Genomic DNA, 18,483 nt, shown 5'->3' on the forward strand with positions numbered 1-18,483 from the left:
AGGGTCGGGGGTGGGTGGGGGAGGGGGGACTGGTGATGCAAGCCCAGTGCCTGGATAATGCTGGACCTCTCTGACCTGCTCATTCTGCTCTGAGGAAAGAGCCCGGGGAATCACTCACAGGCAAAGGGGCCCGGAAATGAACATGGTTCAAAGATCTGAACAGTGGACCCTCACTGCGGCCCGTCTGCCAGCACTCGTCCCTCCTACTTCACGCCCGGGGGCAGGAGGCAGGATTCCCACAGGCCCCAGGTCTTGGAGAGTCAGAATAAGAAGGCAGCCTGAGGAGGACGCAGATGGCTGGGTTGCCTCGGCCCCGGGAGGAGAGACCAGCAATGAAGCGAAGCACGAGAACAAGTTGGACCGGACACACCTGTCTCATCTCCCCGCTCCGGGCCAGGCAGCGCCGAACAAGTCCCCACACCTGCCTGAAACGCAGCTTCCTCCCTGGACAGTGGGGCAAACCATACCCAGGGCACGACCATACGTGGAGCAAATAAACACTTGGCCCAGTGCCTGGCACAAAGTGAAGACTAAGTAAGAGGTGCTTAGTTAGGAAGGAAAGCCAGCTGGTGGTCATTGTGGCAGATGCTGCTGTTTGCCAGCCCTATGCCCATGTCCCCACTCATCCCGCTCACAGAACTGTGGTTTTGGGAACCTGGGGTTGGGAACCTGTGCTGAGGCCCAATCACCCGTTAGAATCCTGACCCTCCATTTCCCAGACTTCCTTGCAACAAAGAGTGACCATGTGACCCAGCTCCGGCCAATAAGGTGCAAGTGCACTTCTGGGGCTGAAGAAAGATTGTGTTCCTGATAAAAGGGAAAAAGTGGGGGGCTAGCACTGCCCCCTCTCCTTTTCCTTCCTTGAAGCCAAATGATGGCGAATGGTCTGAGGCCACTGTATGGCAACCAAGAGGCAACATGCAGGAGGACAAACGCCAACAGAGTAGGGACAGCAGAGCAGAAATGGTTTCTCTGAGTGGCTAAGCCAATAGAAATCACTTACCTCTACGCTTATTAGAACGAGAGGAAAATAGCTCAGATTCCCTTTAGCCCACTGTCAGGTCTTCACAATTACAGCCGAAAGCATTCCTAGCTGCATGCCTAATGTTTAATGTATAAATAAGCACTTTGAAAACAAAAAGGACACGAAATGTACATGGAAATAAATGAAAAGTCAACAAAACGGAAATGAAATGTATTGTAAAAAATGAAAATGTAATGTAATAAGCAGCAACGAAAGCAAAAAAACACACAAATATTCACAGCACAGTTTCCTGAGGTGTTAACAACATGAGGTTTAGTGGTAAGCTGACTCATACTCCTGCATTCTCTCCTTTGTCACCTGAGACACGTGACTGACCATAAGGTATCAGCATGAAAGGGTTGTTGGGTTGGGAAGCGAATTGTTCGAGATGGGAGACATTCGAGAACCCAGGTTTGACTGTAAATGCAGTGGGAGGTGGGGGCTGGGCTGTGGGGCACCCATGTTACCGATCATCCCGGTGACGTAGCCGGCCTGCTGCAGCACCTCGGCCAAGGTGGTCTCGTTGAGCGGAAGGCCCCCCACAGAGGTGACTGCAAAGTTGTGTGTGACTCCGTTGCGCAGGCCCAGCCGGCCGGTGAGCAGGGCGGCCCGGGAGGGTGAACAGGTGGAAGCAGCTGCGTGGAAATCCACAAACCTGCACGGAAAGGAAAGTGATCGAGATCTCTCCAACCACAGAAAGCCAGGCCAAGAGAAAAGTCAACTCCCACTCTGTCCTGGGGATTCCAGGGCTGGGGAAAAGCTCGCCCAGTAGAACAAGTAAAGAAAAGGAAGCCCAGAGAGGTAAGGTGACTAACCCAAGGTCACACAGGTCATTCCAATCGATACAATCCAACATATTTAGTGGATCCTCTTTATCCAAAGACTAGAGGCCCGGTGCATGAATTTGTGCACAGGTGGGGTCCAGCCACCTGCCCCTGATCAGAGTGGGGGCAGTGATCAGGGGTGGGGCTGGCTGGGGGGAGGGGCACAGGCAGTTGGCTGGCTGGCCCTGCCCCTGATTGGGAGGTTGGCAGTGAGCGTCATAGCCATCGGCCGTTCTGGTTGTTCCGCCATTAGGTCGCCTGGCTTTTATATATATACATAGATTCAATATTTCTTAAGTGTATTTGTACCCCCAAAATCAATACTCCATGGCTCTCACTCGGTTATACAGAGTCACATGCAGACCTTTGGAAAATCTCAGCCACCCAACGTGCACAGGCCCAGCTGAAGTCGGTTCTCATCCTGTAAGCAAGTGTCCTCCTTTTCAGAGTCTGGCTGGTACCTGGTTTTTGCATTTTTGTTCTTCTTTGTTGCTGATTTCGCTGTTTGAAATGGCCCTCGAGCAGAGGGCTGAAGTGCTGGCCAGTGGTCCTAAGCTCATGAAGGCTGTGATATGCCTTACGGGAAAATATACATGTTCTATAAGCTTCATTCAGGAATGAGTTCTAGTGCTGTGGGCTGTGAGTTCAATGCTAACGAATCAAAAATATATATTTAAAAAGCTGCCTTTAAACAGAAACACACACAAAACAAGATTCTGTACTGATTAGTTGATGAAAATGCGGCCAGAGGCACATAGGAACCTAGCCCTGTATTTCCCCTAGAAGCAATGGCTCAGGTTTCTTCATAATCCAATAATTATCCAATAATCCAGTGTTCACAGAGACCTGATAGAACATAAATGCCACCAATAACAAGAGCTAACTGTATCCACTATACACTATCACATGCCCAGCCCTCCGTCAGACACCATGAAGAAACATGAACAGTCTACTCTAGCTATTTTCCTGTCCTCGAGGAACATGACTAAACTTAATGTTTGTTTATTATTAGGTAAGATAGTCATTGCAGAGATAATTAGTTAAGTTGAGGTAACAGTGGAGTAGGGTGAGTATAAGTTTTCTCTCTTTACCGCAACCAGCATGGCTAGAGAGCGGAAGAATTCCTGAGTAGGGGCTGCTGCGGATTGAGAAAAGGGAAAAAAAAGAGACACAGAGACAGTAGGAAAAGCTGGGACCGGGCGGGACAGCTGCCCTCTGATGGAGAGACAATGACCCAGAGCTGGTGCAGCGCATTTATTATATACAGCATGATTCCAGGAAGTTTTACTAGAGTTTAAGACGAAGGAAATTATGTGAAATCACGGTTAAAGATCAAGCTGTAATTCTTCATCTTGTGGCTTCTTTGTAATTGTCACTCCTGGCTGAGCCCAGATAATTACGTCCATTCCTTGTGCCTGGCTGAACTTAGATAATGAAACCCACCCCCTGGCACCTGAGCTAAGGGTCAGGCTGACAACATACCTGCCTCTGGCACAGTATGTTTCCAGGACGTGGCTCTGCTGACACCACTGGACTCAGTCGACAATTAGCTCATGTGCCTTCCCAGGCGCTCTCTACAGGTGAGTCCTTAACCCAATATAACTGCTGTGTTTAAAAGGAGAGAGAGACAGTGAGGAGAATGCCACATGCAAACAGAGACACACAGAGGGGAGGGGGCCCTGTGAGGACAGAGGCCAGGACTAGAATTATACTGCCTCAGGCTAAGGAATGCCTGGTGCTACCAGAAGCTGGAAGAGGCAGGAAGGAACCTCCGCTGGAGTTTCTGAGGGCGCGTAATGGCCAACACCTTGATTTTTAACTTCTAGCTTCCAGAACTGTGAGAACAAATTTCTGTTGTTTTAAGCCACTCCTTTTGTGATCCTTTGTTACAGCAGCTGTAGGAAACGAATACACCACCTACACAGGCCCAACGTTCATCTCAACAGGACCCTGATTCCCGGAGCATCTCACATCCCACTCACAACTCTCCAGCTCAACACCTTGGCTCTGCCGTACCTCAGCCCGGGGTGCTTTACCCCTCTTCTCCCTCCCCAATGCCTACCTATCCCCTGAAGACTGTCGCACAGTCTTTCCTTGTCCCCCAGGAGGATGGGCCTTGACCTTGACTTCTGCAGCCTCTTCATGTCTGAATGGAAACATTCATCTGACATCAAAGCCCTTATGAGAGCCACCCCTTCCTGTGGTGCCTGCACCCCTTCTCCACCTGCCCATCCCCAGGACTCCCGTGGTGCTATGGATGCCTGTTCCCTGCCCCCATGCTCACTGGCCTTAGGCTGAGGAGGTCCCAAGACCCACCCTCGGTGGTGTCAGCTCCAAATCCTGCCTGACTTCCATACAACCATGGGAGCCAGAGAGAGAGAGACCAGAACGCCCATTTCCCAGCTGACCTCCGGGGATGGGCACAGGAACCGGCGCGTCAGTGGTCCATGTTTCCTTCCTGCTCACAAACTGCACAAGAAGCCAGACTCCGAAGTTTGCCTTGGTGGGTGTGGAGTTAACTGAGGGCATCAAATGGATCAAAGAAAAGTCCTGCAGTTGCTAAGCTTATGGGACTTCTGTCCACAGTGGATTGAACTTTGCCAGTGGGTCTGGGATGCTCAGAGACTGTTCACCACTTCTTCATCCCTGATGCTACAGGATGAATGTTTGTGTCCCCCAAAATATGTCTGTTAAATCCCTAAAAATGTGATGGTTTTTGGAGGTGGGCCTTTGGGAAGTGATCAGGTTTAGAGGAGGTCATAAGGGTGGGGCCCCCAGGATGGGATTAGCGCCCTGATAAGAGGAGGAGACCAGAGCGCTCTATCTCCATGTGAGGACACAATGAGGGGTCGGCCATCTGCCATCCAGGAAGGAGGCCATCAGCATAACCTGGCCACGCTGGCAACCTGACCTTGGATTTCCCAGCCTCCAACACTGTAGAGCAAGCGTGTCAAACTCAAAGGCTAACACAGGCCAAATAAACAAGGCATGTGGCCCATGGGCCACAAGTGTGACATGCCTGCTGTAGAAAATAAATGCATATTGTTTAAGCTCCCCGCTCTGTCATATCTGTTGTCGCAGGCCAAGCGAATACACCTGGGCAGTGCCAAAAACACACGGCGATCCTGACCCTGACCCTGCTCGCCCGTTTCCCGTGACTCTCCCGAGAGCAGTCTCTCCTTGGCCGTGGTAAAGCCATCACCTTGGAAAGAGCTGCAGCACATTTCTACAGCAAGACGGAGCTCTGAGCTCCTCCCCTGTCTGTGGGTTTGTGAGGATGGGACCTCGAGTTGCAACTCCAGCCCCAAGCAGGGCGCCCTTCTGGGATGGAGGGGCTCTGTCCAAATCCGGTGGACGAACAAACAAAACTGGAAGAGGAAGAGGCCCGTGTCGTTTGATTGGAAAAAATGCGTTAGTCCACTTTCCGCATAATCGCTTAAGCGGATGTCTTCAGGGCTCAGTTCCTGCCCCACCGTGTGATCAAGCTCACAGCTTAACTCTCAGAAGCAATCTTACTTCCTTTATTTCCAAGTCTTTGGAGAACCCTGACTGCACCCCTTGCAAATAAAGCCCTAACCACATCCCACGCAGCCCTCTGAGCTGACCTGCCTGTCACCTTCCCCCCTCCCACCTCTGCCTCCGTTTGGCAGGGACTAATTAATAAGGAATAAAATGGCCTTGCCTTTTGGAAAGCCTCTTTTGTTTTCCCCCAGATCTATCTGGGCAGGCCCAGGCCAGTTCGCCAACAGGGGTCCTAATTAAAGTCTGAAAATGCATTGTCAAGCAAAGCTGGAATCACGGAGCCAGACATTACAGCAGCCTGTTAACGGGAAAATCAGCTCAAATTAAGACACAGCCAGACGGAAACCAAAGCCGCTTGCCACGGCATAAATTACGTGCATTAGAATCAGGGGAGGTGAGCGCTGGAAACGCCACCGCCAGAGCCCTGGAGAGACATAACGGCAAAGTTAAGCGTGTCCGGCCTTCGTTTATAAGGAATTTAAAATAGATGATGACACCTTCTGTGGCAACTTTCTAAATTGCTATGTGACTGGAATAAGCACTGCCTTTGCTCCATTCATAATTTAAAGGCTTGGAGGTGGAAAAAGGTTTGAAAAAATAATTTGCTGCGGCCTCTGTGGGTAGAGGGGCAGGAGTGGGAAGTAAGAACGAGAAAAAAAGCTACAGTAGGACTCAGACCAGCTCACCTCAGCCCCCAGGTTTCCTTCATCCTTCAGCAGGTTCAGTGGGATTACTGGGACAGCCAGCATGCAGGCCCTTTATAAACTACAAGCAAATGTGGCAGCAAATAGCAAAGTTTGTGTGTTTTGTTCATTCATTTTCATTCATACACCTACTCATACTCCTGATCTTTTCAAAAAGAGATTCCTGACAGCTGAACTTGGTATGATCGTTGGCAATTTTCCCCTTTCTTCTTCGCACTCTCCTTGTGGACATGTGCACATTCACACTCAAGGAAGGACACACAAAAGGTACATGAAAGCAAGACGCACACACAGGCATCTCAGTGCCTCCTAGACCGTGGTTGGCAAACTGCGGCTCGCGAGCCACATGCGGCTCTTTGGTCCCTTGAATGTGGCTCTTCCTAAGCCTTAGGAGTACCCTAATTAAGTTAATAACAATGTACCTACTTATATAGTTTAAGTTTAAAAAATTTGGCTCTCAAAAGAAATTTCAATCATATTGTTGATATTTGGCTCTGTTGACTGATGAGTTTGCCGACCACTGGCCTAGACCAACACTTCTCCCCATTGCCACGACCTTGAGCCAAGCAATCCTGGAGGCACCTGCAATGCGCCCCCTGCCCTCCACCAGAGGGGACCACCCCTAGAAAGCTGGGACAATCCATCTCAAATGCAGGTCGATGTCTGCAGTGCTCAGGGCTGCCCGCTGACTTCAGGATCAAGGTCAAACACTTGAGCATGCACACGATGCCCTTCGCCACCCACCTGCCCACTAGATCAGCCTCATGCTCCCTATCCCAGCCATAGTCAACCACTACGATGTCAGCCAGCCCTAGGAGAGACAGGGCCCCACATTGTTTGGGTCACTCACACATTCCCAGCACCTAGGACAGTATCTGGGGGAGCCTCTAGGAATATCTGTTGAGTGAATGGGCACCTTTCAGTTGTGGGTCTTCATTCATGCTTTTCCCTCTGCCTACAACACTCTGTCCTCTCCCTTCATCTGGTTGATGCCTACTCATCTTCAAGGTCTCAGCATTCACTTCAGCACAACCTGACCGTGCTAGCAACCTGACCTTGGACTTCCCAGCCTCCTAACCGACGAGCATTATTGAGTACGTTGTGGCTTCCCTGTGGAGAAATGGTCTTCCTTTCCTTACAGTCCCACAGCACTATCTCCAATATGATGTAGCTCTGAGGAATTTAGCTCTTATCACCCAAAAGGTGAGAAGCCCAGCGTGGACATTCTCTTTTGTATTATTATTATTATTGATTTCAGAGAGGAAGGGAGAGGGAGAGATAGATGGAAACATCAATGATGAGAGAATCATTGATCGGCTGCCTCCTGCACGCCCCCTACTGGGGATTGAGCCCGCAACCCAGGCCCGTGCCCTTGACCAGGAGTGACCTCCAGTTCATAGGTCAACACTAAACCACTGAGCCACGCTGGCCGGGCAGCATGGACATTCTTGACTGTGACCAAGGTGTAAATGACGTGCTAATTCCGTCCTGTAGGATGGAAACTCGGGTTATGAAGGGTGGGTCACACATCACAATTCCTGCACTGACAGCATATCGCCTTCTGCATTCCAAATGCTGGTTTTCTCGTCTTTTTGGGACTGCAAGCCTGGAAGGGCAGAGCTGGCTGGGGTCTCCGGCCTTGTCTCATGACCTGCTCTTAGTAGAGCCCCATCGTTGAATGAAGGTAGTGGGGAGGCTTGGGAGCGAATGAGATGAGAGCCACTAGGCAGGCTATTTTGAACTTGCAGTTGTGAAGCAAGCTGGCGCCAAGGCCTCACTGGCTACTATTTCCGTTCCTTTTCTCTAAGATTAGCTGCCCTCCAGATCATCGTGTGCCTGTACGCCCCCATCTACTGAAACAGACACGAGGGCAAAGCCCGCAGTACCACTTCTATAGGCGTCACCTTGCCCCGGCGGGCAGGACGTGATTTCAGTGTCTCCTTGACCTACTGACCCAACGGCAACGATGTACAACTGCCTGCCCCGTGACGCTGAGAGCCGACAAGGAAAAGATGGGCTGGGACCTCCCAAAGCAACCATCTCAGATTTCATGATGAAGGTCACAGGACAAGAGGATGTCTCCCTGATGAGGGTCCTCGGCCCTGAATCTGAATTACCACGGTGTGGGGCAGAGGGGGGAGGCAGAGCTGGATGGGAATTCCATGGTGGGGGAAGAGCCTTCTTCTTGCTGATGTAGGTCTCCTTCAGAAAGTTCTAGCTCTCACGGCGTCCGCCAGACCTCATTACACTCCCCTGCAGCTCTGGGAGCCAGCCTGGTTCTCCTCTTCCTTTAGGTTACGCGAACCCCAGGGGCGGCAGAGGGCTGAGGCCGTCCTGAGAGGTACCAGGATGGAGGAATAGTTGCGAAAGCCAATGCTGAGAACAGAAATCCAATCGGGTGTTTGGCTGAACTGGCAGCTCATCTCACTTCTTGCTGGGGCCCTTTTTAGAAACAGCCTAAGCCCCTGACAGCCTCTGACCTCCCAGGGGTGAACACTGCCCTTGGACATCTCGCTCAGCCACCGCCTAGCAGTCTCAGCAACAGCACCGACTTTAAGGAGGAGTAAATTGTTGGCGGAGAAGAGGTGACGCAGGAAGGGAGAGAATTCCAACGCAGAGTTACTCTAGTGCAGTGGTCGGCAAACTGCGGCTCGCAAGTCACATGGGGCTCTTTGGCCCCTTGAGTGTGGCTCTTCCACAAAATACCGACTTCTGCGCATGGGCCACGAAGTTTCAAGCGCACTGTACATGCACGCCCGCACGTGGTATTTTGTGGAAGAGCCACACTCAAGGGGCCAAAGAGCCGCATGTGGCTTGCGAGCCGTGGCTTGCCGACCACTGCTCTAGTGCAAGTCTATCCACCTATGAAATGTATTTACAACGTACCATCCACCTCACAGCCTAGGGGGCAATTTCAGTGAGTGGGCAGATCTGGGGTCTGCTGGCTGGGACCACTTCTCTGTGTCACGGGGGGCACCCTTCTCCTCTCCCCTCAGACGTCTGTGGGTCAAGACTGCTCAGGTGCTCAGACCTTAGTCGGCACATCCGAAGGCCACTGCCTGTCCAGTCACCCGCCAGGAGACTCACGCAGGTTACTCCTGAGCCTGAGAATGTTCAAGAAATAAGTGGCTTTTCCCTATCAGGTGAAACCAGCCATGGCCCTCCCTGGCCGCGCTGCCCACAAGAACTGAACTAGCGTTCAACCATCAGGATCATTCACTGGGTTGTCCTGAGGACTTGGACGATTTTCACATTTCTCGGACGCTTGGAGAGCTGGAGGAGAGGCCAGGGAACGCCTCTGTCCGTTTCCTGACAGCCTGAGCACTTCATCCCTCCACCCTACCTTGCCATGGCAGTTTTTACCTGCTTGAAACGGTCAAGTTGTAGTTAATGACTAAGTCCCCGGTGTTTTCACTTAAATTCTGACATTTTGATTTTCTTCTGGTTATTGTATCCTTTTTGTTTGTTTGTGTTTGTTTATCCTCATCTGAGGATATTTTTCCATTGATTTTCAGGGAGGGTGCGAGAGAGGAGGAGACAGAGAGAAACATCGATGTGAGAGAAACACATCGATTGGTTGCTTCCTGCAGGAGCCCTGATCAGGGCACAGGCCAGGGAGGAGCCTGCAACTGAGGTACATGCCCTTGACCAGAATCAAACTCAGGACCTTTCGATCCACAGTCCGATGCTCTATCCACTGAGCCAATCCAGCTAGGGCTATCCTACCCTTTTTTAACTTTCAAATGTTCGCCAGCACTGCTCAGCTCAGCTGTGCACAGGGAGAACGCCATGTAACAACGGAGGCAGAGAATGGAGTGCTGTGTCCACACACCAGGAAGGCCAAGGGCCGCCCGCATCCACCAGAAACTAGAAGAGGCCTGGGACAGATCCCACCTGAGAGCTTCTGGAAGGATCAGCCCTGCTGGCACCTCGGTGGAGGACTTCTGGGCCCTGGAACGGCGAGAGGATAAAACGGCGTTGCTTTAAGCCATCCCATTTGTGGTGATTTGTGGAGTCTGTCCTAGGAAACTAACGTGCTCATCTTTACAAAAGACAATAGAAAAGTTATGGTCTCAAGTCACCCCGTTTGGCCAGAAGAGTTCTGGTCTGGGAGCACTGGTTCCCCCCTGGCACGAGCGGCAGGGGGAGCAGCCAGGGATAGAGTAATCCTCGGCCGCACAGGAAGCCCGCCTTCCTGTCAACAGAGCCCAACGTGAGAAGCCCAAGACCTCGGGCCAGAGGGCTGTCTGCCTGGCCCGTCACAAGGCTCAGATGGAGAAAGCATTTCCATTCATGGGAGAAAGAGCTCGCAGGGCTCACCACACTCTGTTGCCTCTGGTCCCTGAGGCCCCTCTTTCTCAGGAGGAGAGTGTGCAGGTGGGGACAGCCCCTAAGAATGCCCAGGCCCCACCCCTACCCCCCACATATCAGTTTCCCCACAAACCCACCCACCACCAAAAGCACAAGTTCCCAAGCTTTTGGCAACCCATTTTCCTCTGGCGATCTGGTAAATGGTATGGTTTAACTCCTTCCCCCAAAAGAAATCCCTACGTGGAAAACTTGGGGTGACAATTCGAGGCATTATGAATGCCTAAAGCCCATTTATTGATGAACAAAGATTTATGAATTGCCTACTATGTGACGAGCACTGTGCTACGGGCTAAGAATATAAAGGGGAAGAATAGATAAGGCACTTCTCTCCCTGACGCCCAGAGCTAGGATCGAGGTGTATGAATTTCCTGCAGCGGCCGTGACAAATGACAAGCTAGGCGGGTTAAAATGACAAATTTAGCCTCTCCCAGCTCGGGAGGTGAGAAGTCTGAAGTCCCCATGTCTACCAGATCGGTTCCTTCTGGAAGTTCAGAGGGAGACTCTGATCCAAGTCTGGCTCCAGCTCCCCGTGGTGGCCAGCAGCCCTTGGTGTTCCTGGCTTGTAGGGGCATCTCTGCGATCTCTGCCTCCATCTTCCCATCTCCACCTCTGTGTGCCTCTCGGTGTCCTCTCTTCCTATAAAGACACCAGTCATTGGATTTAGGACCCGTCCTCAGTCCTGTATGACGTCGTCAAAATCCTTACGTACATTTACAAAGACCCTGTTGTCACAGGCCACGCTCTGAGGTTCCGGGTGGACCTGAATGCGGGGCGGACGTTGTTCAACCTGACGCAGGCGTTCAGGTGATTCGACGGTCGCCATGGAGAGCTGCGGGGGCGATGGCAGAGCTCACCTGAGGCATCCAAGCGGCTTTCCTGAGGACTGCGCGTGGAATTGGAACCAAACGGTGAGCAGAAACGAATTCAACAGAGGAAGTGGGAAGTGCACCAGGGGAACTAATCTCATAGGTGAGGGCAGCTGCCAGCCAGGGGGGCCTGCAGACCAGCGTGGAGCACGCGCTGGCCTCGGAGCTGCTGGGCGGACTTGGGTTTTATCCTTAGGGACACAAGGTCACTCTGAAGGACTGGAAGCAGAGGAGTGTTTCTAGAGAGGTCACCTTGGCTGAGATGAGGAGGATGGACTGGAAAGGTGAGAGCACACGCGGGACTCCAAGGGTCCACACCTCAGGGGGCAGTTCCCGGCCCCAGGTGCCAGTGGCTGAAGCTCTGTGGAGATGCCCCACGTTGTCCCACCAGCGAGCTGGAGCGGCCCCACTGAGCAGGATGGAGGAGCAACCCAGGGCAGGCGGGATCTGAGCCGGCCAGGCGGATCAGGGTCGGCCCGAGGAGAAGGCCCAAGGGTTGAAAGCTGATACTTGAGTTCTAGCGATGTGGGGAGGGGCTAGGCTTTTGGACAAAAAACTTGTGAACACTTCTATCCGTTCAGTGCAGACCCTCTGGGTACGTGTGCCTACTAAGTAGTCACCTCGCAAGTCAGTCCTCTTACCTTCTCTGCCTCCCTGATTCTGGTTTTCGAAGGTCACCTTCTCCCTCAAGCCCCCAGGTTGGGTTCCAAACCCCTCCCCAGGAACTCCAGACTCACGCACTAGATCCTAATCCTTACTTCCCACTGAACCTGTCTCCACGTCCAGACAATAAGTACCTCGAGGGCCAGGGTTTTTATCTTGTTCCCCTTGGTATTCCGATTTCCTAACACACACAGATTCTGAATGTTATCAGATGGATGGACGGATTGATGGATTTCTCCATGAAGCTGTACTGGCTTCATACCACATTAATCAATCACATAACTAAATCAACATGGACCCATTAATTGCTCTTTCAATGCTTTATGCTGCCCCCTCCCCCCAAAAGAGGCAAGTAACACGTCCAAAAAGAAGTGGACTGCTTGGCCAGTGTGGCTCAGTGTTTGAGCGTCGACTTATGGGCTAGGAAGTCATGGTTTGAATCCCAGTCAGGGCACATGCCCGGGTTGCAGGCTCAATCCCCAGTCGGGGGCATGCAGGAGGCAGCCTAATGATTCTCTCTCGTCATTGATGTCTTTATCTCTCCCTCTCTGAAATAAATTTTTTAAAAAAAATTTATATATATATATATACTAGAGACCCGGTGCACAAATCCCAGTGGGGTCCCTCAGCCTGGCCTGTGCCCTCTTGCAATCTGGGACCCCTGGGGAATGTCGGATAGCCAGTTTTAGCCGGATCCCCGCAGGCCAGATCCAGACAGGATGGAGACTGATCCTGTGTGTTGAGCCTCTGTCCCCTGGTGGTCAGTGCGCATCATAGCGGGTCATTGATGTCTTTATCTCTCCCTCTCTGAAATAAATTTTTTAAAAAAAATTTATATATATATATATACTAGAGACCCGGTGCACCAGGCTTTTATATATAGAGAGTAGGACTTAGCATCCTCAACTCACCTCATTCCTTCGGCGGCCATCTGATCAAGGTTGGCAGTATCCTTTGTTTCTGCCCAGTTTGCTCCCAGGTCACCCCACCCCATGTCATCTGCCAAAATGATCACGAAATTTGGTTTCGGGGCTCTTGTTTCCCCACTGAAGCAAAAATCCACAAGAGGATAAAGACATCCCAAGAAACTCACCCCCACCAATAAAACCTTTAGAAAAAGCCAGGCCATGGTGGGAAGGGCGGGTGCCGGTTCTATGGAATGATGGCGGCCACCACGAGAGGCGTCTCCTAGAGTCCCCTTCTGCTCACTCTCAACGCAGGGAGTCTCCGGAGGCTGGTGTTTTGCAAGAAGATACTGCAGCACCCTCGCTGTAAAGATGGGAACGCTGAGGCCCACCCAGCGTGCTGCTGGTGGTGGTGGTGGTGGTGGTGGTGCCTACGTGGAGCTTGGGAGCTGCAGAAATGAGGCCCTCATCTAGAATCCTAACTCAAGAGAGTCAGGAAAGCTGCACCCCCAAATGTGGCTTTCCCGTAAGATGACTGGCTGTGTGCAGCTTTGGCCGATTAGAAAGTGACCCCTCTGTGCCCAGGGATGTCAGAGCCGAAGCACAAGTCTCGCATCTGGTCGGGACGCCAGCTGCTGAGTGCGGGGCACAATCTCACATCTGCAGAACACCTGGACGTTCCAGAAGCCGCCGTCGGTCCCCAATGAGTTTCTGAGTTCCAGGTGGCTGAGGGCTTCATGTTTCTGTGAGGTTTCCTGAAAGAACAAAAATCGACAAGAAAACAGAGTGAAAAGCGCCAGCGCAGCTGTGTTTTACCCAGTAGCCTAGGAAATAATCACTTTTCCATGCCAGCACATGTTTTCCTTGTTATTCGGATATTTCCCTGGCTCATCAGTTTCTCCACCTGAGAAACAGTGATGATAATATTTATAACGAGCCTATAATCGCAGGGGTGGGAGCGACATCAGAGATGACCTCTCTCAGCCCACTCACTGTATACACGAGAATGCTGAGAGCCAGTGTGTGGATGGGGCCAGGACCAGCACGCCACTCTGCATGATCCCCGGGCTCCCCACTGCCACCCACCAGGCTTCTCTGATTCACAAGAAATCCCCACACTGACTGTGACGTTACCAAACCCACCGAGGAATCTAGAAGAAAGGGTATGACCCTGACATGACCTTTTCTAACAGTTGTGCTGCAAACAATCCCATACAAAATTCTTGACAGATGCCTGGCCAGGGTGGCTCAGTTGGTTGAGTGTCACCCTGTGCACCAAGAGGTTGCTGGTTTGATTCCTGGTCAGGGCACATGCCAGGGCTGCGGGCTCGATCCCCAAAAGGGGGTGTGCAGGAGGCAGCCGTTAGATGTTTCTCTCTCTCTATTCCTCTCCCTTCCTCTCTGTAAGAAATCAATAAAATATATTAAAAAAAAAAGAAGGCGGACCCTTGGGCCCCAGGCCAGACGACCTTCCCCACCCAGGTCAGGACAGCTTCAGTTAGCCAATGTGGCTCAGTGGTTGAGTATCGATCTATGTATGAACCAGGTGGTCAATGGTTCAATTCCCGGTCAGGGCACATGCCCTGGTTGCAGGCTCCATCCCCAGTGAGGGGTGTGCAGGGGGCAGCCAATCAATGATGCTCTCTCATCATTGATGTTTCTAGCTCTCTCCCCCTTACCCTTCCTCTCTTGAAATCAATAAAAAATACTTTAAAAATAAATAAAATAAAGCAGGTTCAGGAGGTCAGGCCGTGGCCTGGGTTCCATTTTTCTATCAAGCTTCTGCTGGGCTGAGTCACCCCTTCATCAGCAAGATGCCCAGGAAAGAAGAATGTCCGGATGCAGGTCCCGGAAGAAAACTAGCCCAACTGGGGAAGAGTCGGCTCCCGTGGACAAACACAAACGCAACCAGTCACGTCCAGGTCCGACAGACAGAGGTGGAAGGTGATGCATTCCACACGGGTTGCAAATGGGAACCATAAGACAAAACCCCATCACCCCGTGTTCACTTAAAAGCCGGAACTTTACGAAGTTAGTAAGGAGAGAGAGACTTGAGTTCTGGACCAAGTAAAAAGCTCAGTTGGACACCCAACCTCCGGAGAAGATGAGAGGAGAGCCGAATTTAACATGCGATGCGATCCTGCCTTGGGAAGGAGCGCACAGCTGGCGAAGCCGACCCGTGGCCGACGCGAGTGGATGGGGCTAGTGGGAGCTGTGTCGGCGCTGGGCGACCTGGGTAAGCTCAGAGGGATGGGCAGATACAGACTCAGCCGTCAAAAGGAAGCCCAAGGAAACAGGTAGGGCCTCTGGAGGTCAATGAATCCATTGTGCAGAAATGCAAATGTCTGTTTCCCAAAAGGAGAGTTATTATTCCAAAGCCAATTGGATTCCACTGGTATTTGTTGATCTTGGGGCCCCAAGGACGTCTCCCTTTCTGGGAGAGCGAGCCCTGGCACCAGGAGGGCGCCCAGCAAACACTCATGGGCCCGCTGGTTGACTCCCAGCCTCCATGCCACTGGCTTCTGACCACGAGCAACAAGCACGGGAGGCTTTCCTGCTTGAAGCTACTTAGCTTGGAACCCCGGCGCGGCCTCATTCCTGGTCGATAATCCATTTCAGAGGGACCCCACGGAGAACGACTTAAAAAAAAATATTCGCTTAAGAAGCTAAAATGAAGGTGGAAAGATAGATGGTTTTTGCTTAATTGTTCCACGATAAAACGTTCCTTTGAGGATTTCCAAAGAGAATCACGAAATACTTAACATTTAGAATGGAAATAAGCCAATATAGCCGGCGCTCCGTTGCGTCGGTACCTGCAGGCCCACACTTCCAGGGAGAGTTAATCCTCTCCCCCTTTATTTCTCTAAACTACAATGAAAAGGCAAACAGGGCATTCGAAGGATGGACTCGAAGCCACAGGCTATAAGACCCCAGCAGGAAAAAAAAAAAAAAAAAGATCCAAGCTGACATTTTGGGAAACAGTATGGAGGTTCCTCAAAACATTAAAGAGAGAATGGCGGTAGGATCCAGGAACCCCACATCTGGGTATTTCCCCAAAGGGAAGGAAATCAGTCTCTTGAAGAGATATCTGCCCCCCGTGTTTACGGCAGCATTTTTCACAACAGCCACGATGTGAAAACAACTTACATGTCCATCGATGGGTGAATAAGGAAGGAAAACGCGCTGCAGAGAGAACATATATAAACAACGCAGCATTACTCAGCCTTTCATAAGAAGGAAAGCCTGTCATTTACAACAACCTGGTGAACTTGGAAAACACCATGCCACGTGAAATAAGCCAGGCACAGAAAGACAAACACTGCACGATCGCACTAACGTGTGGAATCTAAAGAAGCGGAACTCGCAGAAGCGGAGAGTAGAATGCTGCTTGCCAGGGGCTGGGGTCGGGGGTTGGGGAAGTGTGGGGAGCTGGTCAAAGGTTACAAACATTCAGCTATGCAGGACGAATAACTTCTGGACTACAGGTAATAATACTGTATTGCAAACCTGAAATTTGCTAAGACAGTAGATCTTAAAAGTGTTCACCACAAAAAATAAATAAATAAATGGTAATACGTGAGGGGATGGGTGTGTTCATCAGCTTCACTGTGGCAATCACTTCACAATCAAAACATCGTGTTGGACACCGTAAATATATACAATTTTTATTTGTCGATTATATCTCGGGAAAGCTGGCGGGGTTATTTTCCAAAGATCCAAGCTGAGACCAAGCTCAGTGCCTTATGTGACACTTTTTCCTTTTTCCCCTTTTTAGTATGTGTTTATTGATTTCAGAGAGAGGAGGGGAGAGGGAGCGATAGAAACATCAACGAGGAGAATCACCGACCGGCTGCCTCCTGCACGCCCCTCACTGGGCATGTGCCCTGACCAGGAATTGAACCAGTGACACCCTGGTTCATGGGTTGATGCTCAACCACTGAGCCACACTGGCTGGACCCAACTTTTCCTTACCCACCACCCTCCCCTTCTCAGAAGAGAACGTGGACGCAAACAAGCTGCACTGCTGTGGGCTAAGGAAGAAAGGGGGAGGCTCCGGCCAACAAAGCCTTCACCCCTCCTCCCGCAGGCTGGAAGCCGCCTGACCGCCTGACTCAACACACTCCACGCGGAAGGCCCCCCGGCGCCATCTGCTCTGCGGGAGCAGAACTGGCCGGGCTGGCCCCTTGCGGAGCATCGGTGTGGAGCCTGCCCCGGCTCCCGGCTCCTCGGGCCGCAGGCCAGTGAGCTGGAGTTGCCATCAGCTTCGCAATGACTCCTGTTCTTTTCCACGACCCCCGTTTTAAAGCAGGACTGCTGGGCCTGCTCAAGCCTGGCCTCCCTTCGGGTCCCGGCTTGTTTATAGACAAAGACGCACAGAAGTGGCGTGGCCCACAGGTGGGCTGTTGTCTAGAAGAGCGAGAAGTGAACGGGGTGAGGCCACCCGGAGATGTGCTCTGTGCCTGGCGGTGCCAATACCAGAGCAGGAGTCCATCACCTGACCGGCTCCCCGGGGCCTCGCCGTGGCCACGCAGCCCGTGAGAGAGCCTTGAAAGCAGCTGAAATAACCAGAAGGTGAGGCGATCTCTCCAAGCTCTGCTGGTTAAAGCTTCCGATGAGCTGAGGCCAAAACAGACAAAGGCCCGCGGAGAGTGTGGTCTCTGGGGCAGGGCGCTGTTGTTCTGCCTGCAGATCAGAACCCGGCCAGAGCGCCTGCTGCACTAGGAGTCACGTGGGGGCGGCCAGGAGGGGGGCTGAGGCACCGGCTGCCCGAGGGTAGCTGAAATGACTCCCCCAGGCACTGCCTGCCACCCAGCCAGCTAAGTGACAGGTGTCAGCTGGGCGCTGTGCACACAGCAGTGACACAGGAAGCCTGCTGCCCTCCCGGCACTTTCCTGCTCGGGGGATGGGGTGGGGACAGAAAACGAAATGAGTAAACACATGTGGCGGGCAGAACAATCAAAGCGGGAAGAGGACCAGGAGGGTGGGCGTGGGCAGGTGCAAAGTGGCGAGGGAGGTCAGGGACAACCTCACGGAGCAGGTGATCTTTCTAGAAGGATCTGTAGAAGACAAGGAAGGAAGCTGTGCAGCAGCAAGCAGGAAGGGCTGGTACCTGCCAGGGCAGCAAAGAAGCCACCGGAGGCATGAGAAATGGCACGTGTTAGAGGAAGTCGGGGGAAGGCAGGTGTACCGAGTTGGGGGGCTGGAGGGTTTGAGCCCCAGCAGCAGGTCCTGCCGGCATCCACCACACCAGCCGCAGCTCTGCAGAGAAGGAGAATGTGACCCTAGCCGGTTTGGCTCAGTGGAGAGAGCGTTGGCCTGCGGACTGAAGGGGCTTGGGTTGAAATCTGGTCAAGGGCACATGCATGGGTTGCAGGCTGGATACCCAGTATCGAGCAGGAGACAGCTGATCAATGATTCTCTCTCATCATTGATGTTTATCTCTCTCCCTCTCTCTTCCTCTCTGAAATCGATAAAAGTATATTTTTTTAAAAAAGAGTTACAATTCAAATGAAAAGCTTATTTCCTATTTAATCATAGACGTTCACAGATATTACTACACACCCTTTGGCTGTGAAGCTAGCAACCAAACATGCAAAGGCAAAT

The 18,483-nt window shown here is 51.9% G+C and overlaps 1 protein-coding gene across 2 annotated transcripts in view; it reads right to left on the minus strand.

Moving 5' to 3' along the window:
• Positions 1-18,483, minus strand: part of ARSG (arylsulfatase G) — a 92,563-nt gene that overhangs the window by 38,183 nt on the left and 35,897 nt on the right. For both annotated transcript variants that reach the window (XM_006776662.2, XM_006776663.2), the window contains exons 2-3: positions 12,886-13,634; positions 1,492-1,679 (exon numbers count right to left, since the gene is read on the minus strand). In XM_006776662.2, the coding sequence (XP_006776725.1) occupies positions 1,492-1,679; positions 12,886-13,103 (406 nt within the window). In that variant the 5' untranslated portion in view covers positions 13,104-13,634. The remainder of the gene's footprint in view (positions 1-1,491; positions 1,680-12,885; positions 13,635-18,483) is intronic.

Source organism: Myotis davidii, unplaced genomic scaffold, assembly GCF_000327345.1.
Source record: "Myotis davidii unplaced genomic scaffold, ASM32734v1 scaffold69, whole genome shotgun sequence".
Taxonomy (NCBI): Eukaryota; Metazoa; Chordata; class Mammalia; order Chiroptera; family Vespertilionidae; genus Myotis; species Myotis davidii.